General features: G+C 40.0%; 1 protein-coding gene across 5 annotated transcripts; it reads right to left on the reverse strand.

Moving 5' to 3' along the window:
- Positions 1-954: 954 nt before the first annotated feature.
- On the reverse strand, positions 955-27,395 carry zc3h11a (zinc finger CCCH-type containing 11A). 5 transcript variants are annotated; one of them, XM_060845352.1, is made up of 19 exons: positions 27,308-27,395; positions 23,766-23,820; positions 22,757-22,956; positions 22,065-22,184; positions 21,512-21,635; positions 18,750-18,965; positions 16,166-16,276; positions 15,817-15,897; positions 15,480-15,602; positions 14,389-14,493; positions 13,758-13,853; positions 12,827-12,892; positions 11,594-11,926; positions 9,710-9,922; positions 7,600-7,694; positions 5,945-6,251; positions 3,225-3,397; positions 2,608-2,681; positions 955-1,805 (listed from the first exon to the last, which is right to left on the reverse strand). In XM_060845352.1, the coding sequence occupies exons 3-19, from the start codon at positions 22,808-22,810 to the stop codon at positions 1,550-1,552; spliced, it is 2,547 nt and encodes an 848-aa protein (XP_060701335.1). In that variant the 5' UTR covers positions 22,811-22,956; positions 23,766-23,820; positions 27,308-27,395; the 3' UTR covers positions 955-1,549. The 5 variants fall into 5 exon arrangements, with proteins under 5 accessions (XP_060701335.1, XP_060701332.1, XP_060701334.1 ...); XM_060845349.1 differs by having other exon boundaries at positions 23,766-23,980; XM_060845351.1 differs by having other exon boundaries at positions 27,099-27,395.
- Positions 27,396-27,430: the final 35 nt, after the last annotated feature.

Consider the following 27,430-nt stretch of genomic DNA (forward strand, 5'->3'; position numbering starts at 1 on the left):
TGTTTTCAGGACAAAGTCTGGCCAACAAAATACAGTGGTTTAGCTTATTGGACACCAATGGATTATTTACTGGTAGCTTTACTCCATCCTTGAGAAATCTCTGGTCATGTCTTCAAATGTGTTCAAGTTACAGATGCTGAATCTTCTAGCTTTACACACCAAATAGAACACCCCAATGAGTCTAATCCTCTTCAATGCTCAGCCTAGCAACTGAAGTGGCAGCAAATGTATTTGATTTTTTGTTAGAGACTATGCCACCTTCCCAAACCAAAACACTGATTGTATTCAGAAGATTATACCTCAAGTTAATACCAGTTTCATCTCAACATCTTCTGTTCACTGGCTATTACTTTAAGAAAACTTCAGAGTAACCACACTTTCTTAGACTTGCTGTTATACTATAGTCATAATGTGAACACGACAAATTATATGAAGTAGCTATATATGTCCATGGACAGAGATCAGAATGGTCTGCAAATACCAAGTATTCTCTGCAGATACCCATACATTCAGATCAGAGCTTCCTCCAACTTGACCACAAGCATATGGTGTGGTACAAGCAAACTTGAGACAATAATGATAGATTAACAATGGGTTGTAAACTGTTGGCAGAGGGAAAAAAAACATACATTAAGAGATAAACACCATTTTTTTTTGCAAAAAAGTGACAAATTAACCACCCAAATATAAGCCAAAACCCTCTGGGAACTAAAAACATATGTTTCTCAAACTGTTAATATAACTTCATAATAGTCCCAGTAACATTCAAGAACTGCAGACAAGACAGTTTATAACAATATTCTGGACACAGACTTAAGCTTATCCCATTTTAAAATATGCTTAGAAGCCCTGAAATCCTAATTTCTCTCAAAGTGGTTTAATGTGATTAAATGCTAAATTTGAAATCATTTTTCTGAAGCATACACCATCAGGATTCAATTATAAGCCCATGTGTACAATCTAAAAGTTTTTATTTAAAAAAAATATAAACCAGGCTGCACCAAATACTTTCACTTTGCTTTAGATTATGTATAGCTCTACATATAAATGAAATACCCAGTGAATTAGCCTCAAGTGTCCTCATTTCTGAAGTCAGATGAGGTTAGGAAAGGCCAAGGTGCCAAGCCCACGGGGGATTATCATTACAAAAGAAAGAACACACACAACTATTAGTGCTGAACTGTCAAGATACGGGCAAGGCTCTTTCAAGCAATGCTGACTGAAAAATATTTCCAGCTGCTAATAAGCTTCATCACTGGGTTTTCTTCAAACGGTGTAAGACCGGATGCATTTTTTTGGGGGGGGTGAGGGTGGGGGTGTCATAAGTTCGTAATTAATAAATGAATTACATTGGTCATAAAACCAGCATGTGCTTAAAACAGATCTGGTTTCTATCTGTACACGGTATGTAGTCATAACTTTGTATACAGCTTTATAAATTACACAGCCCCTTTGCATACAAAATGGTAGTTCCACTGTTAATGTCCTTGTTTATTCCAGAGGCAGAGTTTGAATCTGTTTGAGTGGGTCCAAACAATGTTTAAGTTTTTCAACTGTCAATCATCTCAGATAGTTCAAGTAACAAATCATCCTCATCCTTTCCAGGGTCCAGATCAATTTCTGCTTCAAGTTTATCATCTGAGAATTCTTTCATCAGCTCTTCAAAATCATCCTCAGCTGTGGCAGACTTAGATGCAGTAGAGCTCAACCTCCGAGCTTTAGCAGGCACTTGGGGAGGTGAAAAACTTTTTATCTCCGACTGTGAGATGCTTGTCGACTTCCCCTGTCCAGCAAGATCAATGTTCCTGGAAATAAAAATGAACAAAGTCAGCTTTCCAGAGAATTTGTTTTTGGCAATCATTTCAAGTTCACTATTTTCCTCGCTCTTCAAATTTTTCAAAACTAGAACTATTAACGTTAACCTTGGACCTGCAATAATCATTTGGTGCCAGACAACTACTGCAGGAGTGTGGTTAATTGTGCCACCTCCACACCCATGCAGAATTTGATCAATTATGCAGTACAACAGGTTTCCACTTCCTCAGATACCCATTACTCCTGTCTGATTTTGATGGTGAGCATTAAGAAGCAAACTAACTATGATAACATTTTGATGAATCTATGCCACATCTCCTCCAGGGCCACGACATCCTTTTTCAGACTCTGTAATGAGAACTGTGGCAGAGTTTGACCAAGGCTCTGTATGTGGGAGGTACTGCTTCCTTTTTATTTCAGACCTTACAGATAAACCAAAGTGTTTCTATACCTTTTAATTACTTTCCCTGTATGCTAGTTTTGAGTTCTGTAGCTTGACATACATTTCCCAACCTCCCCAGTTTCTAGTTTCTGGCTATTACGACAGTGTTCAGATTTGCTTTTATTGTATTCAAAATAGATGTTCTTTTCTCCACATGTTGAACTCAACATGCCAGGTTTGACCACTCATTAAACCTAAATCCTGCTGTTACTACAGGATTACACAACCTGTTGTAAGTTTTCAGTGACCCTGTAATGGCCTGCATTCAGAAGACTGCCTCCCTTTTTTTGGCCTTAAGCAAATTGCTTCTTGTAAACACTGAGGGCAAGATGAAGAAACTGACATCTCACCTTTCTTTGGATTTTTCTGGCACCTGCGAAGTCAGGGAGGTTACCTCTTCTGCCTGTTCTGGCAATGCTGTGGGCTGAAGACAGAAAACTTTAAAAATTACAGAAGTACGTCTTGAATATTCTCTTCATAAGATGCTTGTTCTGCTTCGGTGTCAAAGAAAGCTGATGGCAAGTTACTGTACAAGAAATTAATGAACATACAGATCATACAAAAGGAAAAACGACTAACTGTTCTTTAAGAAGGATCTCTACAGGTGTATCAGATGTAGAGTATCCTGGAATTCAAAATTACATGCAAGGGGACTAAATACAATTGGTATATTTAGAAAATATACCAGTAAAGTTCCTGCAAGGCCTCCATTTGCCACAACATAAGACAGAGCAGTTAACCAGATGTTACTATTTTGCACCTAAAACAAACATCTCAAATCCAGAAAAGATTCTCTTGACATTAAGAGCTGTAGAGTTGTTTGTCTTTGTGTTTTTTAAAAAATATAGGAAAGAAAGGTTTTCCAATTGTTCAGTTAATTAGAATCATTCCTTAGCCCACCCCATAAAAATGATCTGAAATGTAGGTTGAATAATTTATTAGGGATATTAGCAGGTGAGATTCTTACTGCAATAGTCGTCCCTGCTGGAGGCTGCCTTGTCAGATCAGTAGCTCCAGTATTCAGTGGTTTAACTGCCATAATACTGGAGGGATGGCTGTCAGGCGATTTGCGTTTTGGGTTGAGTCTCACAGGACAGGAATTCTTCACAAATGATGGTTTCACATTTAATTTGGGTTTCACTAAAAAAAGGTAAAAGATTAGAGTCATTTGTCAGAAAATACATTATTGTAACCCAACAAAAATTAGACATTAGAAACAAATGTAACATTCAACAACCCTATACTCTTTTTAAAAATATACTTAAGGATCCAATCTCCAGCTCCCAGCACAGCAAGAAGCTAGGTTAGCCTCCTGAGTCCAAGCTTCTAACTAGTGTTATGAAACATATTATCCAAAATATCAAGTTTCTAACATCAATAGCTAAACATATTATTTTGGAAATAACACCATAAAGCAGAAGACATAAAGCAACAATGTTTGCATTTGGAAAAAAACATGTTGGCTGGGATGGAGATGCCAAGCCTGCAACACCTTCTGGGATCACATGAGCCAGTTTGTAGGTTAAAGATGATAACTGGAGTGCAGAAAGTCTGTGATAACTTGTATCAAACACAGTCTGTGCTGGCGCTCTTTGAGCAAAGTTTGAGAATTGAAAGCCTGCTGGAAAAGCTCATCAGTATAAGTGACATTTAAGTACCTCCATTATATGGAATTTGATTAAACAAATGAAATACTCCCTGCCCGCATCCTTTGGATAATCGAGGTTCCTCTGTATAAACTACGCCCTCTCCAAAACAAAAGAGAGAGAGAATCCAGCCTGCCATGACTGACTCAGTTCGGGAAGGCACCCCAGGTCTAAAACCGTGTACAAAGTGACTTCGGCTGCAGACCAACATTTGCCCAACTGGTGACATTCTTTTTCCAGCGTTTAAGAATTGCTTGATCAAAGTATTTTTAAGATAACATTCTGCAGTTAAATTTTCCCAGTTTTGGCGAGTTGTCATTTTCCATGAAGAATAGGCGTTTATGTACAGAGGAACTTCAATTATCCGAATACCAAATGACTGATTTCCAGCCCTCTCCCCACATCTTCCCTGGAGTTCTACAGAGGGGTGTACCCTAAATCCTCCTTTCCCAGATAATCTCTCCAACATTTTCCCTGTACAGGGCAAACGTGGAACCTGTCAAAAAGTTGCAGTCAAAAGGTGTGGGCGCGCACTATTTGGAGACTTATCCCACAAAGGCAGCAGCAGCCTTGTTATTTAGGTATACAGTCTGGCTGCCCCAGAGAGTAGGGAAACAGTGTTGGACCAGGGTGGGGGGTGGTGTTGAAGCAGCAGTGTTGGCTGGGGGCTAGCAGGATGGGTGCTGCTAGAGTTTCCTGAACTGGGAGCAGAATTTTAAAAGTCCGTGCCCTAGGGAAAAGGCATTTAAAATTGATTATCCGAACAAAATAGTGCCCGCCCTTTGCTCAAGTAAGTGTCGCTTGCTATAGCGTACTCCAGATATTGATTATGGAGGGTGAGGAGAAGAGAGCGAGCGAGAAGAAAAACTAAAGATGCAGGATTCAAGGGTAAACGAGCAAATTTAGTAAATAAAAAATGGGGGAAGCAACATAGCAAAGCAGAGATTAGATTAGATTAGACTTACAGTGTGGAAACAGGCCCTTCGGCCCAACAAGTCCACACCGACCCGCCGAAGCGAAACCCACCCATACCCCTACATTACCCCTTACCTAACACTACGGGCAATTTAGCATGGCCAATTCACCTGACCCGCACATCTTTGGACTGTGGGAGGAAACCGGAGCACCCGGAGGAAACCCACGCAGACACGGGGAGAACGTGCAAACTCCACACAGTCAGTCAGTCGCCTGAGTCGGGAATTGAACCCGGGTCTTCAGGCGCTGTGAGGCAGCAGTGCTAACCACTGTGCCACCGTGCCGCCCACAAAGATCTTGGTGAAGTGAAAAGATTACATTCTTAAGAGATGGTAAAACTAAATTTCTTAATACAGAAACACAGCACAAAATTAGAGTAATGGATAGCTAGCTCATAGATAGGCGTAACCTCAATGAGACAGTTCAAAAGCTTTACTATTGGTTTATGTTGTTTGCTACTATGCAAAAACATCATGAAATGTCTTTATCTACTCATCAGCTACCCATTAGCAACTGAGCAGGCAATAACTGGCATATATACTCTAATAGTCTAGAGTTAGGACAGACTTTTCAAACTCAGGGCAGACTCAGAAGCTCACTGATTAAGAACATGCCTTTGTCTCACAAAGAAACATATGCATCAGAATTAACCATGGTTCAAATGCCCATAAATATCAGACAGAGAAAAGGGCTGTCAGGTCTTAGCAACATAACCTAGAGACAGTGCAACTGAGAACACTCCAGCAGTGAAACGTAGGCCAATGCTCCAACTCAACTGTGTTGAACCTCCATCAATGCTATGACAGAAACATGTACTTCTTTGTGCATGGTATTGCAATTAGTATTGAACTACGATGATCTTATGGAGGTAAGGGAGAAAAGGAAAACATAACATTTTAAAGCATGCTAAAATTTTAGCAATCAGAATTGAATATTTCTTAACATGATAACAATCAGTATTCTTCCTCACTAACTGGAAAAGCATTGGAGATACAGGTCAAAAAATGCAGCAGCAAACAAACAATAATCAGATGTAAACGAAAGTACAAACTCAAGAGACTAATACCTTTCAGAGCACGTGGTGGTTCTGCCACTTCAGGTCTGGCAGTAGTCAGCTTCCCATCTGTCATAATTGGTTGTTCAGTTCCAAGTCGATTGTTTGTTCTCTGTTCTGAAGCGGCAGACTGACTATTCTGGTCACCAGCCTGGATGTCACAGCCCATTTTAGTTGCGGCTGCTTCTTCTCCTGGCAAAGTTTGATTTGGCGGTTTCTCAATTTCCTGCAGCTGCCGAAGGCGTTTTTCCTTCAGTATTTCCTCAAAACTTTTAACTTGTACCTTCGGCAACCTTGGGCTTTCTTTTCCATTTGCAGACTGCAACAAATTTGACAGAATTACATGCAATATACCAGACTGAATCAGACAAGCTGGTTCAAAGTATCCACGCAACATTAATTTATGCTCCATTTGAGCCTTTTGCAATATTTCTCTCATTTAAATTCTACCGCTGCAAAGATGAAAACTGGAGGATGTGGTGAAAGTGGTTTAAAGACAAATGCCAGGAGAAGCTTTTTCTCAATAACGGGAATTAAGAGTGCCAAAATCCCTTCTCTAGAATGCAGCAGTGGACGAGTGCTCAGAATCCCGATCAAGTGAAAAGGGGTCATTTGGCCCATCGGGTTTGCACTGACCCTCTGAAGAGGGACCCTGATCCAGAGTCTTGGCTGAGTTAGATAGATTTCTGACGAAGGAGGAAGTTGAAGGAGTGGGGAGAGAAAGGAGAAAGAAAAGAGAAGGAAGTGGGCTGGGGGCTGAGAGGGAAGTAGAGCTGAGACAACAGCCACATCAACTACGAACTTACTGAATGCTAAGGATAGACATGAAGGTCCAAATGACTGCTTCATACTTCTAAGCCCTACATGCTTATTCACACTCTCCCTCTCTCTCAAACTCAGCTTCCTCCGATGTTATTCACTTCATCTAATCCCTGAAATAGCAAAGTTTGGGTAAGGAAGTTTCTTCTGAATTCACTATTAGATTTGTTGATGACTATCTTAAAGTGTCATTATTTATACTCTTCCTCGTGAGGAAGCCTGGTCTCTATTCACTATTAAAACCTATCAGTTTGTCAGCCTGCATTTTTGCACCCCTCAAAAGAAAAAAAAAGATTCAGTCTATCAATCCTGCAGTATGCACCTTGGTAAATCCTCTCACCACCCTCTCCAGTCACTCTACATCCTGTCTTATAATGTGGCAACCAGAACTGCTCAGTAATCTTCAGTGTGATCAAACCAAGGCTCGATATAGTTTTATTAACTCCCTAGCTTTTCAATTTTATTCCTCTAGAAATTAACCAGAGTGTTTGTCCATTGGTACTTCTTGTTCCCTTTGCTTTACTACCACCCTTAAAGATTCTTATTTTCCAAGTAATATACGGTCTCTATTTTTCTTAGCAAACACTGAAAAATCATTAAAATTCATGTCAACTACATTCAAGGTTATTCCTCAATCTGTGCTAAGGTTCTTTCTCTCTCTCATACACAAACACACAAAATATTAAATTTGCAGATTGCTTTAGTATTCAGGATAGATTTTGCTTACAATATTTTTTCCAGGATTTATGTCCAGACTGACTATCTTGTATGCAAAGAATTTTTGAGCATATTAACAGGCTATTGCAAAGTCTATAGGATCCTTAAATGTCCTCATATATTGTACTGACCTTATTACGTTCCCTTGTGTCTCCTTGGGCAGCGGCAGCATCCACTGATTGGACGTCCATCGGTTCAACATCAGCCTTTTCTGGCTGGACAGCCTCTGCACAAAAGATTACACAATGTTCTAAATTCTGAACTTCACACAGATAGATAGAAAATAACAGTTTAAAAAAAAAGACAGGTGTCAAATTAACTGGCCTATATTTTCTTTTATGTCTCCCTCCCTTCTTGGTTAGAGGGGGTATATTTTACTTTCTAGTCTGATGGAAACTTTCCTGAACTCAGGAATTTTGGAAAATCATCAACATACCCACTCCCTCATAAGCCTTTAGGATGAAGTCTACCCGGACATGGGGGCTTTTCAGCCCAGAGGTCCAGCAGTACCACTTGCCTTGTGTTTACAATTTTGCTAAGTCTCTCTCTCTCATTCTTCCACTTCCTGATATACAGCTATTAGAGTCATAAGGTACAGCGCAGAAACAGACCCTTTGGTGCAACTCATCCACGCCCACCAGATATCCAAACCCAATCCAGCCCCTTTTGCCAGAACTTGGTCCATACCCATCTAAACCCTTCCTATTCACATACAATTACAACATTTAAAAGGCATCTGGATGGATATCAACACACACACACACACACACACACACACACCCTAAACCTATACCCTCCAGCTCTGGACTCCCCACCCCAGGGAAAAGACCTTGTCCATTTATCCTATCCATGCCCCTCATGACTTTATAAACTTCTACAAGGTCACCTCTCAGCCTCCGATGCTCCAGGGAAAACAGCCCCAGCCTATTCAGCCTCTCCCTATAGCTCAAATTCTCTAACCCTGGCAACATCCCTGGTAATCCTTTCTGAACACTTTCATGTTTCACAACATCCCTGACAGGAAATGCAAATAATTTCAAAAGTAGCCTATACAATGTTCTGTACAGCTGCAACACGACCTCCCAACTCCTGTACTCAATGCTCTGACTCTTTAAAATAATGTGAATTAACTGAGTCATTCATTGATCCTGTCACATTACACAATGCTAAGTCTAGTACAGCCTGTTGCAGAACATGCTGCACTAAGAAACTAGCTTAATAGAATCCTTTGAACTCCTCATCCATGCTCTTACTTCTAATGCGATCTTTCCAGGTTTTACACAGATTGACGTCCCTTTACCACAAGCATTCGATATTTTATATATACTTTGTCCCTCATTGTGGCTACTGTCAGGAGGTCTGCAGCTCACTCCCATTAGTAACTCAATTCCCCTTTTTCCATCCAAAAACATTCCACACCATGGTCTTGTGAACCAAGGCCATCTTTCACTGCCACATTGTTGTTATGAAGGCGCAGAGGTACTGTACCTTTAAGAGAGTTGAAAAGCTAGCAAGGACAAAGCACAGAGAGTCTAGAACAAGGTAACAATATAACACTTAGTCGAAACCAGTAGTACAGCTGTGTTGCTATGGAACACAAAAATCAAATTCAAATTCAGCCAGCCAATTTAAGTTATGCCCCAAGATACCAGAATCCAATCAAATTTGAAATTAGTATTTTGATAATATTAAAATCAATGAAACAATCTGATGTTTTGAGGTATAAAACCGGATATTTTGAACAGCTCGAGGGAGAACTGCCAAGCCACCAAGCACAGACTGCCAGAAGAGCTCTTTGAAAGATACCTGTCTGTAAGAAGTTTGCGCAGCAGAACATTGAAAAGACAGAGGAAAATCTGAGGAAGATACAAAGAGAAGATTTGACAGCAGACCGGTTTTGAAAGTTGAATTTTTTAAAAATCTTATTCGGGATTTTAAAAATCGGATAGTATTGTAGAGTGGGAGGTAAAAGATAGGTTTAAGAGAAAGGAGTTGTAAATAGTTGTTGGTTTTAATATTCTCTGTTGGACTTAAAGAATAAAAATTGTTAATTTTTACTTTAGTGACCTCTGGGATGGCTTTTTGCCTCTAGAAATTTTAACAGAGGATAGCACGGGGTGAATCTTTCCTGTGTGACTGGTTTAAATTACCAGAGGGGTTTAACCCATGTTGTAACAACACCAATGATTAACAGTATTACATCTCCACCTTGATCTAGCCTCATATTAAATCACAGCACACCTATAGGTTTGGTGATTCGCAGCAGTCTCTTGCGGGTAGGTGGAGTCTCATTCTTTGGCTTCTCACTCTCCTGATGTGTTGCGAGACTCTCTTGGTTCCCATGTCTTCGCAGTGCCTTCTCACGTCGTATCTCTTCAAGAGTTTTAATTCTTACTTGTTCCAGCGGCTTTGGCTTAGTTACAACTTCATCAGGGGCTACCTTCTGACCTTTTCCTGCAGGACACCACAGATTCAAAAAAAAAAGGAGTGAACAGGGAACTTTCAATGAAGTAACAAGTTCTAAGTAAAAGCTTTCAGGTGAAGCGGTACTGCAAATTAAAAGAAACAAGAAAATAAAAACATCCAAGGAGCATTTGAACACACCTGAAGTACAATACCATTGGTGATGTGGGAATTTGCTTTGCATTTGACTGACTACATTAGAACAATGCCTACACTTCATAAAGTGCTTTGAGAGCTTATAGGCATAAAAAGCACGAGGTAAATGCAAGTCTTGTTTTTCTTTCTAAGCTCTGTGCTGTTTTCCCTGGAACATGAGAGGCTGAGGACTGACTGTACAAAGGTTTACAAAATTATGAGGAGCATGGATAGGATAAATAGACAAAGTCTTTTCCCTGGGGTTGGGGAGTCTAGAACTAGAGGGCATAGGTTTAGGGTGAGAGGGGAAAGATATGAAAGAGACCTAAGGGGGAACTTTTTCATGCCAAGAGTGGTATGTATATGGAATGAGCTGCCAGAGGAAGTGGTGGAGGCTGGTACAATTGCAACATTTAAAAGGCATTTGGATGGGTATATGAATAGGAAGGGTTTGGAGGGATATGGGCCAGGTGCTGGCAGGTGGGACTAGATTGGGTTGGGATATCTGGTCAGCGTGGACAGGTTGGTCCGAAGGGTCTGTTTCCATGTTGTACATCTCTATAACCATGCACATATGCAGGTATGATGTGTTTGACAAAGTTCTACAATAATACTTAAAAGCCAATTTATTCCACCAGAAAACACCCAACATCTATTTATACAGCGTTGTTCATTCAAAGGAGTTTTGCAGCAGCATCATGCAGATAATATATTACTGAGCCACACAATGCGATAATAGGGCAGTTGATCAAAAGCTTGGTCAAAGAGATAGATTTTGAGAAATGCCTTACAGGAGGTGATTACAGAAGGAATCCCAGGGACTTTGATAGCCATAGGGACAGCCAAATAAGCAGCATTAAAACTGGAGGCCAAAAGGTCAGTATTTCAAGAACATTAACAACTTAGAGGTCTAGACAGCTAGAGGAAATGACAGTGAAAGGGAGGGGCAAGGCTATTAAGGGATGCGAAAAACGAAAAATTCAAAACTTGGGAGCCAACCTGAGTCAGCTTGAAGGGTGAATAGGAGTTGCTGTGATTGGGACATGGTTGCACAGTTTTAGATGAGTTTAATGTTATGGTGTGAAGAAAGTAGGAGGTCAAGAATTCATTGGATTTGACACATCTAGAAATAACAAAAAGGCACGGATGATGGTTTCAATAGACAACCTAACTCAAAACAAAGTCAGGCAGTACTATAGATTTTTAAAAAAGTCTTAGTGATGGAATGCATATTTGTGATTTAAAGTTAATCTTGGCGGGCAACATGAACAGTGTGGCTTGGCTGCAAACAGTTGCTTAGGAGAGGAATGTGTTAGGTGTGTAAGAAATGGAGTTTGAGATAGGGGTAACAACGCAATTGTTTTGGCCTTCTTATAATTTTGATATGCAGTAGACACAGGCTGCTTGGTAGAGTTCTCATTTCATCTGGGGTAACAAGATAAAAAAACAACTTGTGCTAATGAATACACAGACAGCTGTAAAGCTACACTATTAAAATAACAGGCCACAAAAAGGGACACCACTCACCCTTGCCTTTTCCGAGTCCAGGATTTTGTTCCTTTCTTGGAGTGGCTTCAGGGTGCTTTTTGGATGGATTGTTCTTTCCAGTTTCCTCTGGAAGCTGCCCCTGCTTCTTCAGTAGAGAGTCCGAGGCTGATTTTACTTGTACTGTCCTAATAATTTGAGAGGCTTCCTCCAGGAAACTAGAGGCCTGGGTAGATTTATTAAGACCTGCAACACCAACTATAAAGTCTCCATTGCCATCAACAAGGTCCCTCTTTGCAGCCTTTTCCCTGCGAATCTCATCCAAGGTTTTCACTCTTATTTCTCCAGAGCCTTCCATTTTAGTAACAGGTTTTTCTGTAAAGTGGAATGAATTTTGTTACTTGCGATTCTTGGCAGAATGCAAATTGAAAGCTGATATGCAGACAACAGACAAGAACAAGTAGTCAATAGAAGTGCAATATCATGCCAAAGTTCTGTATGTTTCTACAATTGTCATATGTATATCATTTGCTACCCAAGATCTATAATGCTGCATGGCAAAAAGAAAAGAAAAGTTTTTGGGATGAGCAGAATATAACAAGTCACTGCACCCTGCCAATAGAACAAGGTTATGGATTGGGATGAAGAGATGTTCAGCAAGTAAATAACAAGGTCATTTGATAATATTTTGGCCATCCTCCCAATGCAAATCTTAAACATTCATTGTTCCTTGATAAAAATGCAGAAAGAAAAATAAGAGTACAGTATATTGATCCTTTGAGGGACAGAAGCAAGTGTGCCAGCTTTTATCTTGTTCAAACCAGTGAACACGACTAACTGAAAAATGCAGAGGTTTGACCAGACTTGAAATGACCCAGCTGAATTGTTTCAGTGAAAAGAAAGAAGAATCCGAGGGATAGATATAAAGCTCTGTGATTGGCACAATCGCTTTTGGAATGGATCACGGTGCAAGCATGATCCACTGAAGTATTGGGTTGCAAGCGATGTTTCCGAATACAAAATTCACATTTCACAACTGAAGCCGCAGGGTAAGGTGTGAAAATAAAAACAAAAGCTGTCTGCTAAATACATACAGAATGATAAGCGAGGTGCACTTGAGGGACCCAAGACTACAACACAGCCTGTCATCTAGGGATAAGAAACAAGTGTTGGAAATATAAAAGTGCCCAATTGCTGAAGGTAGATTCAGGTCAGGGGAAATAAACACTTGTCATTCCATACTACAAGAAGTAGCTTTTCAAACTTTCCACTTACCATTTTCTGCTGCGGAAATATCTGCAGGCAGACCAAGCCTCTCTCTTATGGACCTGGGATTTTGAACTGAAACAAAGAAAGAAACACAGATCTGAGTGACTGTAGAGCACTGGGAATCATTCATCTCAATATTTAGAAGATATAACACTGAATTTTGTGATGACTATTCAGCAATAGAGCACTGAGTAGGCAAATATCGTCAAGGCTACGGGTGTTATTACAGAAAATGGAAAGTAAATTCTAGGTCAAATCACTAAGCCACCCTTATGTACCTTTCAGTGAATAGGGCAAAGCTGAGAATTAAAGATAACCTGAATTCTGAACTTTATGCGGAGCGATGTGCAAAATAATACAGAAATGGGACAAAGTAAAAAATGTATATATGGCACTAACTGATTTTCTACAGCACTGCCACAGGAGAGAGTGAATGGAAGGCAAAAAATAAACCTGCTACTTGGCAGTCCCGCTCAAACACAACAACAGTCTTTGAACTGGTTCCTACAGGCGTCTTCCCTTCATACACTGATGCACTTCGGGTCACCTTTTCCACTTTAGGTTGATGCATTCCCCAAATGCTCGAATGGGATTTGCCAACTTCGATCAGGAGTCAGCATGGCATATTTAGTGCACAAATTGCCTAATAAATGCAAACCTTCCAAAGCGAGATATACTAGTCATCAGTTTTGGTAGTCTGAAGAACTGCTTCTGACTGACTCAGAAAAATTAGCAAGCATCAAGGTTTGCTGACTCCTGAAAGCCCACCGTTAGATTAGAGTTTGTGACAGATCTGAGAGAAGACTTTCTTCTGTTGCTAGACATGCCACCTTGAACTGTGGATTATGAAAGGTATTCCATATTCCTATTCATCAAAATAGCTTCAGTGTCACACTGCAGCTAAGCAAATTCTAATTTGCACCAGTGTTTTCTGTACCTTTCTGTGCCACTTCTTCAGAGCCATCCTCAGCCAGTATCTTCCTTTTGCCAAGTCTCTCAGAGAGGTTGCGCTTTAAAGTTGTTTCAATCTCAGCTTCAAAAATTAAAATGGAAACCTTATTTAAAATGCCATTTTTACAAAGTATGTAATTAGCAAAACGACAGTCAAGCAAAGACTCTTTTGCTTCACTACAAATAGCATGGGACATAACAACTAGATTAATGTTTTAATTTGGAATCTCCAGATACATAGGATGGTTAGAGAAAAGCTTAGAGATTTAGAGGGAGGGAGTGTAAATTAATCTTGGTCAAAATTGATTTGGAGTTACAACATCTCAGTAGACCAAGTCACCTCAATGTCTCTAAAACATAAGAATGAAAAATGTCAAGAACACAAGTAATTAACACTGTTACATAGCAATTGTAATGAACATCCAAAAGATCAAATTATATTGGTGTGTGTGAACTTGCTGCACATAAGTTGTCTGTCACATCTCCTAAGTCACAAAAGTGACAATATTCCACAAATATTTGGTTGTGAAAAGTGCTGTATAAAACATGAGTCCCTTTTTCAGAGATGTTCAACCACATAGCTAATGTTAGCAACTTGAGCATGGAGCAAAAGATACCTTTGACTGGCAACTCTTCAGGGGTTTCCTTTGGCATCACTTTCTTTTTGCCAAGTCTTTCGGCAAGACTGCGTTTAAAAGGCAATTCACCTTCGTTAATGGCTACTAGAGGAGAAAAGAAAATGAAAATAGATATTCTCTTTGGCAAATAGCGAGCAATCCAACCCAATTTTAGGTATTCTATCAAAAGAACAAATTATGCCAGATTTTGCACTTTACACCTGACACTTCCTGACAAAGATGCTGGAAATCTGAAACAAAGAAGTTGCTGGAGAAACTTAGCTGGGCTGGCGGCATCTGTGGAGAGAAAACATAGCCAACTCTTCAGATCCAGCAACCCTTTTTTAGACTGTATTCTGATGAAGAATTATTGGACCCACAATGTTGACTACTGTTTCTCCAGCACTTTCTTGAACAAGGAAAATTATCTTTAATTCATATCATCTCACTATTTGTTTAATTCCTCATTATATGACCATTATATAATACATACGGGAACAGGGGTCCAAACCACTGTATACAAACATGGATATGGCTGCATAATTTAGTGTAGAACAAGAATCAGCAAATTTTGGCAGAGCACATGCTCAGAATGACACTGTGCAATTTCGTTCTTAATCCCCTTACCAGAGAAATCACCAATTGTCAAACTAGTTTCTGGAGTATATTTAGTCTTTAGGACTTGCAGGTACTTCACTGACTGAGTGACAAAAGTACTGTTAAAAGCATTCTTTGAATCCACTGCCTTCTGACTTTTTAAAAAAATACTCCCAAGAATAACTGTACTCAAACCTTCATTATGACCACACTTCCAATCTCTTTAATATACTATTGATTAAAATGGTGATCACAAATTGGATATTAAACTTTTCAAAACAAACAAACTCTAAAAATTAAATAATTAAACGTGACCAAACAAGGAGTTGTTGTTTATAAAGACTCAACTAGGAATGACCATTGTTCAAAGCAATTAGACAATGACAAATATTAATGTAATCAATGAAGTACTGTTACAGCCTGACGTCTCTTCCATTTTCCAAGTTTTATGAATTGGCACGAAATACTACCCTGCCTTGATTTAAAACACTCACATTTCTTTGGAGATACAGTTACTTTTCGGAAAACCGTTCTGACATTTTCCTTTTCAATGACTAGGTTTTCACGATTCGGCTCCACCTTTTGAGTCTGTGTTGCCAGATCTGTTGAAAGCTCATCTATGATAAGAAAATGGAACAAAGTTTACGTTCTCCACACAGACCACCCTTCAAAACAATAAATACTACCACCACCAAACCTCCCCAGAACACATACACAACATAGAATCCAAGAAACTAGGAGCAGGAGGAGATCATTCAGCCCTTCGAGCTCACCCTGCTGTACAATATGACCTTGGCTCATCAAATAAGTCAGACAGCAAGCAAAACTTACCCATTTTCTTCACTTTCTCCTTCATGAATTTCTTCTGTCTAATCTGCTCCAAGGTTTTTATACCAAAATCCAAAGTGCAATCTGGTGATAGAAAACAAGATCTTTACTATCTCAACAAAGTCAATCAGCATCCATTGGAACAAAAACTAGTTTGGTCAGGAAAGACTGTAGAGATAACACCGGAACAATAGATATTTTCTCATTCCCTTCTGGAAGCATCTGTCTCCCATTAATTGCTTCCAAATGACATCCACTTAAACTGTAGTAACAAGCTTGTAAATAGATACTAGGACTGTAACCTCAAATACTAATTCCAGTGGGCCCACGTTTCTAGTTAGTTCTGGATTACCTTTTTTAACAGGGACAGCCTGTCTCTTGGCAGAAGTAACGCGGATGCCGTTCTGTTCTTCTGCAGTAGGAGGCTGAGTGTTTTTATTTTCTTCTCCTTCAGAAAACTGATCTGCAATGAGAATGGAAATATTAGTGACTAACCCTAAAGTACCCCAGCCCTTTCTTTAAAAAAAACAGTAAAATGAAATATATGTTTGTCTCTTTACAAGCCACCATACTAGAGCATTGGTAACCATAGGAGGGGCCGTAGAGCTTGAAACGTTTTCCTGATGCCTCTAGTTTCATTATCCCCTGAACTTGAGGGCAAGTATTAGACCCAATTGGCTATTGCAACTGGTTTACAGGTAACTGTGGCAGTTCTCAAATAAAGGCAATGGCCATCCAATATACTTGTAACTATACAAGGTAAAGTTGTCATAGTCCTACCAGATCATAGGACTGCTCTCTCATTAAATGATTGGCAGTGCTTTAACCAGAGGGTCACCATGCCTCAGGCAAGGGGAGAGGCCAAGTAGAATCTTTCATGTTAACCTCAGCTAGTGAAGGAATTAAGCCCACACTGCTGGCATCAACTCCATCATTAACCAGCTGTTCAGCCAACTGAGTCTATACAAGATCTCTGACTGACTAAAGACCCATTAACCAATGGTGGCCATCTTAACCATCATATTAAAGTAGCAACACAGTGATCTATAAAGCAGGATTGTTACGGTGGTACATTGGTTAAACATGCAAAAGGGCAAAAAAAAATTTGAGAAACATGCACATAAAGTGAGTACAGTTACAAACGCGAAACTAAAGAACCTGACAACATGAAACACAGCAGCTCATGCCTAACACACCAATATCAATTTTAAAGCACTACCATTTCAAGCATTTGAAGATTTCAATGCAGGCAATGGGGAAACTTAAACACTGCTAGCCAGTTATCGAGGTTCCAGAAAACCACTGAACAAAGTACAGAGGAACATCGATTATCCGGAGAACACAGGCGGGGAGTATGTCATTTGGTTAAAGGAACTCCGGATAATTGAATGCCAGTTAATAGTTTAGTCAAGTATCAGGTCCTCGTAATCTTGCTGGATAATCGAGGTTCCTCTAACTACAAAATCAATTTGGTTTTAAGATACACAAAAAGAAAAAAAAAGGTTCTTTACGTTAGTGACATTGTTTTAGATGAGAGGAAGAATCAACCCCAAACTCTCATTTATAATTTCTTGTCTCAATGATTCCAAAGAGACTTTGATTGCAGATGAGTTATTATCCTAATTGGTGATCTGAGTCCCACATCTGAATTAATCTTTATGAATAAACAAATGGAAACTAAAACGATGGCAAGTAATCTGCTGACAACTGATAATATCCAATTAGATTTTACATCTCTTTACAGTATGGATGTGTGAAAGTCTGAAACTGACCAGATAAGTCACAAGCAGCAAATAAATAAACTGAAGGTTCAAGGGTGGAGAACACACCAGCCAGACTTTATTTAAAAATGGGCTTACTGGCTGAAAGGTCTTCCTTACAACTGAGGGAGATGGAAGTATGGAATTAAATTTATAATTAAATAACACCATTAGATCCTCAAAGTTTGGGAGAAGATTTGTAGCTTGGGTGCTCGTTGTTGTGGTTCTGTTCGTCGAGCTGGGAATTTGTGTTGCAAACATTTCGTCCCCTGTCTCGGTGATATCGTCAGTGCTTGGGAGCCTCCTGTGAAGCGCTTCTGTGATCTTTCCTCCGGCATTTATAGTGGTTTGAATCTGCCGCTTCCGGTTGTCAGTTCCAGCTGTCCGCTGCAGTGGTCGGTATATTGGGTCCAGGTCAATGTGTTTGTTGATAGAATCTGTGGATGAGTGCCATGCCTCTAGGAATTCCCTGGTTGTTCTCTGTTTGGCTTGCCCTATAATAGTAGTATTGTCCCAGTCGAATTCATGTTGCTTGTCATCTGCGTGGGTGGCTACTAAGGATAGCTGGTCGTGTCGTTTCGTGGCCAATTGGTGTTCATGGATGCGGATTGTTAGCTGTCTTCCTGTTTATCCTATGTAGTGTTTTATGCAGTCCTTGCATGGGATTTTGTACACTACCCAATATACCGGCCACTGTAGCAGACAGCTGGAACTGACAACTGGAAGCGGCAGAGACAAACTACTATAAATGCCGGAGGAAACATCACAGAAGCGCTTCACAGGAGGCTCCCAAGCACTGAGGATGTCACCTAGACAGGGGACGAAACGTTTACAACACAAATTCCCAGCTCGGTGAACAGAACCATAATACCATTAGATCCTGTTCTGATACTCAATTCCTAAATCCAGCGAGACTCCAAATTTATCTTGAAGGGAGGAACTGAACTCCTGAAGACACTTTCACTTCTAGTGTTAATTAAAGGCATGCCACATAACTTCCTGACTTAATATAGACGATGACACAAGAGTGGTAGAGTTTATAAATACTGCAAAAGAAAGTTTACATACATGGAACTCTGAAACAGTACCTTCAAATCAAAAAAAGGGAAAGAGAGGGAATAAACTGTCAAAAGGAGGAAGAGACAGGCACATCACAAGAATATAAAACTCACTCACCGTCATCATCTTCATCGTCATCTGCAGCGTTGATAACCACTGGAGGGTGTGTGGGGCTTGGAACATTTTCTGATGCCTCTAGTTTCATTACCCCCCGAACTTGAGGGGATGGATTAGATTGAATTGGAATCTTGGGCTGTTGCAGCTGGTTTACAGGTAACTGTGGTAATATGGGCTCATCAGCTGCCTCAGATACCTCCTGCTTGGTTTGGACACCTAAGAACAGGAGTGAAGAAATCACTGTGAGCACTAGAGTTGAGATTAAATATTAAACACTAAAATCGCAAGAAATTCACCTGTTGGAAAAATCTGCAGTCAGTTGATAACTGGCAATGATGCATTTTGGAGAATCACAGCAGCAAACACAGCAAAGTATACACATTATACAGAATTTTAAGGGGGAAGATAATATTAACATTACAAGTCATTTCATGGTTTTAGCAAACAAACAATGTTAAAAATAAGGATAAATAGGAAGGAAGGTTAGCTGTGGAGGAAGGGATCCTGCTGGTATACAATACATAAAGTTGCTGAAGATAGTTAAAAAGATTCCACATCAAAGGCTATTGCATAAAGCAGGAGCTCATTGTAAAGGGATAACATACCAGCAGCAATACAAGATTGCATACTGTTTTCAGCCAGCCAACCAAAAGGAGCGTCTTTTTCTAGAATGGCAAGTTGCGACAAGAGAGAGTCTTGGACAGGATCTCAACTTTTGCAATTTATGTCAATAATTCAGATGAGCTAAGTAAATGTATAGTGGCTAAATTTGCAGTTGATACAAAGACAGGTGTGAAAGTATGTTTTGAAACCTGTTGATCGAGGCAAATGGCAAAACAAAATGGCAGATCAGGTATAATGGGATCAAATATGAAGTAGTTCATCTTGGCAGGAAGAATAAGTATATCATTTAACTGCAAATAACTATAGCACTCCAAGGTGCAGAGGGATCTAGGTGTTCTAGGGCACAAAACATACCAAAGTTAGTAAGCAGGTACAGCAAGGGATAGAGGTGGCTAAAGGAATGCTCTCCTTTGGAGTAGAATTGAACAAGAAAAAAGCAAAGCTTTTATGCTTTGCTTTTCAAGACCACACCTTGAATAGCTTTGATCTTATTTAAAGGAAGGATGTAAATGCAATGACGTGGTTAAAAGGAGGTTCACTACATTCATACCTGGAATAGAGATGTACAGCATGGAAACAGACCCTTCGGTCCAACCAGATATCCCAACCCAATCTAGTCCCACCTGCCAGCACCCAGCCCACATCCCTCCAAACAATGAAGACAGACCATTATTTGGGCTTGATTTTACCAGAGTTGAGAAAACAGAGGGATGATTTATTTGAAACTTATAAGCTTCTGAATGGTCCTGACAAAGTGGGTGTTGAAAGGGTATTTACTCTTATAGCTAGTAGACACTTAAAATTTGGGCTTGCTCTTCCAGGACATAAATGTTGATTTTTTTCTTTCACAATGCTGAGACTTTGGAACTCTGTGCCTCAGGAGAGATGGGATCATTGAATACTCTTTAATAATTAGATTAGATTACTTAGTTGGGCCAAAGGGCCTGTTCCCACACAAGTCCACACCGCCCCGCCAAAGCTCAACCCCCCAGACCCATTCCCCTACATTTACCTCTGCACCTAACACTACGGGCAATTTAGCGTGGCCAATTCACCTAACCTGCACGTTTTTTGGACTGAGAGGGGAAACCGGAGCACCTGGAGGAAACCCATGCAGACACGGGGAGAACGTGCAAACTCCACACAGTCAGTCGCCAGAGGCGGGAATTGAACCCGGGTCTCTGGCGCTGTGAGGCAGCAGTGATGAGGGCAACAGAATCAAAGGCAATTTTGGTAGAGGAGGATATGAGCCTTGATCTTACAGAACAGCAGAGCAGACCTGGAGGGCCAAACAGCCATTTCTGCTCAGAATTCATATGATACAAGATTTTGAATACCAAAATGAAAAATTTTAGTTCTATCACAATTGGTTTGTTGCCACCCATTGTTCTGAACTCCCCAAAACTAAACAGCGTTATAATTGCTGCTACTGAGTGAACAGATTCACTGAAATATAATTGTAAAGAAAAAAAAAGGTAAAATTCCTTTTTTAAAAAAACATTTACAGGATGAGGCCATCGCTGGTAACGACAACATTTATTGCCCATTCCTCAATGCTCAGACAGCAGCTGTAAGGCAGCCATATTCCTATGGGTGTGGATCACATGCAGGCCAGACCAGCTAAGGATGTCAGACTTCCCTTGCAGAACAAACTATGCAGGAAAAAATTAAGGGTTATCATTTATTCTTTTGCAACTTTTATAATTTCTACTCTAAAAGATACTGAAAGCTGGTGGAAAAAAAACATGCCTGAACACTGCTGTAAAGTTTTGGTACCTGTTGTAGATTGTCTCCATAACTCACGTACAAACTTGTCACTTAGCTCATCAAATGAGCTGTTAAATAATATGGAAGCTGTATAATGACAGCTCATTTGATCAAATTTGAAAGGAAACCAAAAATGTGGCACAAATGATTCCAGATATCGACTTTGCCACCCCCTCAGGCATCATCCATACCACTGAAAAAAAATGGAAGCGCTTCCTAGTTTGCATAACTCAAGAGTTTCGTATTACCGAATTCTGCTATGTTACACGTGGTCATAACGAAGAAATATTTATAAAGAATGTGACTGCCAGAAAAAAAGGCCAGACTACTAATCTCAAGGTATACGCCAGCAATGAATAGACTGCTCAGACCTTTCGTAGCAGGGAAGAACACTCCTTCAACGAAGCGAGGCATGCTGTGGCGGAAAGCACAATTCAACTTCGTACACCCTGTGGGCTGCTTCTCCCAGTAGCATGGAATCTCACTCCGCCGTTTCTAAAAGGAAAATTAAACAAGATGGCACATGACAATTTAGTTGCAATATCACACATATCCATCTCATTACAAATCACAATCTGACAATAGTCTAAATGAAGGGCTTTTGCCCAAAACGTCGATTTTCCTGCTCCTTGGATGCTGCCTGACCTGCTGTGCTTTTCCAGCACCACTCTAATCTAGGCTCTGGTTTCCAGTATCTGCAGTCCTCGTTTTTACCTAGTTTTTATCCAATAGTCTAAACAGCACAACTCAAGGGCGCAACTTCAGAGAAGCGAGAAAACTACAAACACCATAAATATTAAGTGAACACAAAAGGTTGCAAAAATTGGGCGCACATTTGGAAAATATGACCTGAAGCGTCTTTCCATACATGCTCGAAACCTGGAATCTACATGTACTTATAGTGAAGCTTGATTGACAACCTACATCAATCTCCATGTGACGAAATTTGCAGACCTGGCGAAAACAACGCCCTTCCTGCCATAAGGTACAAATGGTCTCACTGCCAAGGGCTGCTTCACAGTGCCGAAAAAGACAGTTGTCACCCTGTCAAGCAAACATAATATACATGAGAGAGCCTGCTCTTCATCTCATTAACAAACACAAACTTAGTTAATATATCTCCTGCCACTGAATTAGAGATACACCACAAGGATAGGTTACCGTCAGTAGTTTCTTAATAGCGCTCAAGTGCTGAGAGGAACGATATTCTCAAAAGATTATTGTTGTGTGCATTAGTAAAAATAAGTAAAATATATTTTTGTTAAATGCTTATTTAAACAAAATTGCATTTTGGGAAAGCTAATTTCCAGACATTTTAGAATTTGTTAAAAATGTTCTACATTATTGACATACAATGCTTAGTTGATAAGTGTACAAGTTTGCTGAGAATGTAAGCTCAGTGTTTAATTTATCTAGTGGTATACACTAACTATTTACTAGTTTGACTGCATATCCTACTAGTCAATTAGAAGGTTGCTAGTTGAGAATGATATTAAAAAATACTAGAAAAGTTAACCTCACTAGAAGACAGAATTATTTTAGCTTTATTCTGGTCGACTTCATTTAGAACTGCCTACCAACTTCGCAATAATTCAATTAAGATGCAGCATTCTAACCTTGGCACATGTAGAATAGAAGTAAAAGTAGCAATCATCTCCTTGATGAGTCATGGCTGGATTATAACAGCTCCTTCCAAACAAACCAAAGATTTCACTGTTACTTTGTTGACACTCCTATCTGTTCAGTTGCAATGCAAGATAATCTGCCCGGCGCGACGATAAGATGCTAATCTTCTGGAACGTTCTTCACCTTTTATCTAAACCAAAAGAAAAACATGATTGCAAAGTGAGTGATTTACACAAGAGGGTAACATGTTGTAGTTACAATATAAAGTTTAAATTTCATTAACTTCTATGAAATACAAAAGGCTTCACCCATTAGAGACAACCAACATGGCAGTTTTCATCTATTTCATTCGAATTCACTGTAACGCAATTGACGAACTAGGAACACTGTTTCTAAAGAACGAACTTTTAAAACATGTATTGGTTACAACGCAATTCTAGTCCCATTAATTTCAATGGTGCTGCTATTATGCAATTTTCCTATAACACGGGATTGCATGAGAACAGAACTACCATATTATAGCAAAACCGACTGTACACAAAATAGCTTCAACTCAAGTGGCGGTTTACAATGAAGGGCTTCATATTAGCAATATGCTACTAGTCTATGATGTATTTCAGAATAAATTAGGAAGGCAAAGTAAAGAAAATTGTACTAACCATGCCTTAATCTCAAAGGACACAATCAATATGTAGTCTACAGATATTTTACAGGCAGCATTTCAAATGCAATGGTGAAATGCCTCAAAAGTAATGAATATATTAGCTTCAAGGACCAAGTGAATTGGTCTCAATCCCCGACCACACCAATACTGCATTGGCTTTATATTCATCGGCTCTTGGGCCTGATAACGTGAAAACTAATAATAAAACGGTTAATACAAGGGGGTGTCTTTAAATCCATGCTTGCATGAATACTGAAGCCAGTATACACTTACTGCAAACTAACACTACAGTAGCGGAGGAAAGTTATCCTATTGGAAAGAAACAGTACATGTACCTTTGAATAGTCAGCAATATGGTTGGTTTTCTTCAGATATCCAGTCAACGTGATCCTGCAGGCCAACCAACACTCAATCCATCAGTTATAAATGGATCAGCATCACCTCCATCTTCACATACTGCACAGAAATATTTGGGATCTGCATGCACAAAGTGCTTGAGAAATACTCTACTTGAAGGTGTTAGCATGAGTCCATCTTCTTCTCTGTTGAACTGCAGGAAGCCAGGGATTAAAAAATCAACTCCTCCGATAAAAAGTTCATAACCATGCAGCCAGGCATCGGCTACATTTACAGCGGATGGGAAACATCCTATTTTTTTTTCTATAATCTTCCACGAGATTCCGCAGCCTTGGTTGGCCTTGGATTATGGATTTGTTTTGTGGTGAAAATGGCTAAATTAATTAATTTTAAAAACACACGGGGTCCAATTCTGCTTCTCCAGGACAGCTGCACCTATTGAAGAAAAGCACAAACAACCTCCCCAAACTTGTAAGCAGCATTCCCTGCATGCTTTGATACTCAGACCTCCGTCAACAAAAACACCTTTTCACTGGAGTATCCCCATTTGCAAAAAGACTTAACACACCCTGCGGTGGGGTTATACTCTGCTCCTGTCTGAACAACTCCTCAGAATGTGATCAAAAAATTGGTAAGTTCAAGCAGTGCCAAATGAAGTAAGTGAATCAAAATAGACACTGCAAATATCCTGCCAGGATTCAGTACCTGCAGCAGGAATATTTTGGAGAAAATTAGGTTTTAAAGGAGTGTACCCAGAGAGGACTTTTCATAACACCCACCATAGCCAACAGCATGCAGAAGTCAGACTTGTGTGAGAAATCTCTGCAGCTTTTTCATCAAGTGAAGGCACTACAGATTTCTGTGCAAAGCACCATTTTGGCAGGGAACGGAGTACTTGAAGCACAACTCATCCACTTGATAACAGGATGAAATATTCTCCCAAGTAACCATACCTCATGATCAACATATCACTAGGACAGAGAAACACATTATGTGCAAAAGGAGATACTGCAGCTTTAAAATCAGGATGGTTCAATACTTTCAATGTGAATGCCTAGAGTTATCTGCAACCAGTTAGCTTTCAAACCACAAAATTATAGCTAAAAATTAGTAGTAGCTAACACTGCATTCAGAAGGAGCACCTCGTCCATGCTGGGATTCAAATTCAGATTCAGTTTATCTAAAAGGGAAGGATTCAGTTAGGTTGTGTCAAATAAGAATACGTGTCAAATAAAAATTCTGCAGTTATACCCATTGAAGAGAACAAATGGAAATTTAGAAACTTCCAATTGCAAAACAAAGTTACATTTTCACTCAGGAACTGATTAATTTAAAATGGGATTTGAATGCTGATCACTCAACCACCAGGATGCACTGGGCACAAAAATGACAGGTCTCTTAACACTGACACAAAAACAACAAAATGAAGCGTTGCATTTTCACAGCACCTCACATCTCAGAAGCGGTTGTACCTGGAGAAGGGGATGGGGTGGGGTTTTTGAATTCTGGGGATAACTGCAAATGTTAAAGTCAGTGGGCTTGGTCTCCATCTGAATACAAGATATTTACAAAAGATGCAACATCTGGTTAATTACTTGACATTCTGAAAATAGACCATGCTTGTGGTAGGGTTCCCAGATGAATAGCTCCATCAGAGCTTCACCTAGCTCGACTACCCGCTCAAGGGCTGGGCAGGAGCATAGAGAACAAAAGTGCACCAATTTGAGCAGAATGCCCACTTGGGGAATGTTATGCATAAGAGACATAATGCTGCTCTACACACTGGTATCTGCATTCATCTGTTACTCATTGCGCTTTACTTAAGTATGATACCAAAAAAGTGATTTAAGGCCTGTACAAACACATGCTTAAGCTTTTGTTAAAATGCACCTATTTTATAGTTTGCAGAGTCCCCACAGACAAAAGTGTATTAATAGTGGGACAACACAGAAAAGGACATTTAATCACAAATAGAGGCTAGTGTTGCCCTGCTTTCTGCAGACAATCATGCAAAATTTAAACATAGCCTGGGAAGAGCACAAACTTAGTAAAACGCAATGAGAAAGATGCCTTCCCCCAGTGCCAATTACATATCCTCTGCACTTGCAAAACCATGTCATCTCATCCAGGTCATTCTATAGTGACAACTTAAAGGAAAGCCATATATTTGCTCAGTCAAAAACTGAGTTTCCATTAAAAAAGAAATTAATGGGAACTTACATCAACAGAATGCTTTGTTTAAGGACTGCTCTTCACAGAAGGAATTAAGTTAACAATCAGAAGAGGTCTTAAAACAAAACAATGCCACAATATACAAAAATGACATTCAGATTTTGTGGCATAGCAAGCAACTCTACTTAATTTAGCCAAAAAACCACCCATAATCATTACTGTCCTATCCATGACTTTTAATCATATTCCATTACATTTACCCAATAGGTAAATGATGCACTCATCGCATATCATCTGCCATGCAATTTACAAGGCAGGATTGCAAAAAAAAATTAAGAGGAACCAACTTAAACATGAGACAAAAAAAGGGAAAATATCAAATCAACCCAAGTTGAAGGGCAAATAGCCAAAAATGTTTTTAAAAGTTCAGCACTCACTGAAGCTGAGCATAACCATGTTTTTTTTATTAGAACCAGGAACACCAGGCCAACTTCCTTCAGCCTGATTGATCTATCTCACCCCTCAGAAAAGGGCAGATTTAATTTCACAAACTCATATTTAGCCATGATTTGGAGATGCCGGTGTTGACAGTCAACTGATGAAGGAGCGTCGCCCCGAAAGCTAGTGTGCTTCCAATTAAACCTGCTGGACTATAACCTGGTGTTGTGTGATTTTTAACTTCATATTTAGCCAGCAACATGATTTACAAGGGACGTTAGGTTACCCCAGTGGCAAGGTCCAAAGGCATGGGTACCTCACACGGGTTATCAAGAAAGAAGAGCCCAACAAAAAGATCAGCTGATCCTTGAATGCCATGAGCAACACACACAGAGCCAGCAGCACTTAGGCTTTACAATCATAAAATGGGAGATAGCAAATGGAGCTAGGATTAATACCCAAGAAGGGCAATGGTGTTGCCACGTCAAATCCGAGTGAAAGTAGACCTTCAGGAAGTCCACCACAGGCTGATTACTGACACATGCCAGAGAAATAAAAATCAAAAAAAGGTTCATTCAAAATCTCCCACCCACACCAAAAAAAAATTCAAAAAAAAAAGGTGCTCGGATACAAACATTATAAAATCAATTCAACTTGGAGAAAAAAAACACAAGGTTAGAGATCCTCTGGTCGAATCTCACCCGTACTCCCTGCAGGACACCGGCCTCTTGGTCTCAGCCAGCCACTGCGCCCGGGAACCCTCTCAGGCGAGTTCGAGGCTTCTCTCCGACCCCCCGCGGCCTACCCGCTCCTTCGATCCGCTCGACCTAAAGTGACTTAAAGCCCGACTTTGCGCCAACTACGCTCATCCCTCACTGACTTAGCGATGTAATAACGGTAAAACCAGTACCAAGAGCGGGTCTGGGACCGGCAATCCGCGGCTATAATCGAACCCCCCCGTCGAGACCAAACGCCGCGGCGCCACCACCGCCGCCTGCCTCTGGAGCGCCAGCAATAAACATGGCGCCCGCCG

This window comes from Hemiscyllium ocellatum, chromosome 26 (genome assembly GCF_020745735.1).
Source record: "Hemiscyllium ocellatum isolate sHemOce1 chromosome 26, sHemOce1.pat.X.cur, whole genome shotgun sequence".
In the NCBI taxonomy this organism is placed as follows: Eukaryota; Metazoa; Chordata; class Chondrichthyes; order Orectolobiformes; family Hemiscylliidae; genus Hemiscyllium; species Hemiscyllium ocellatum.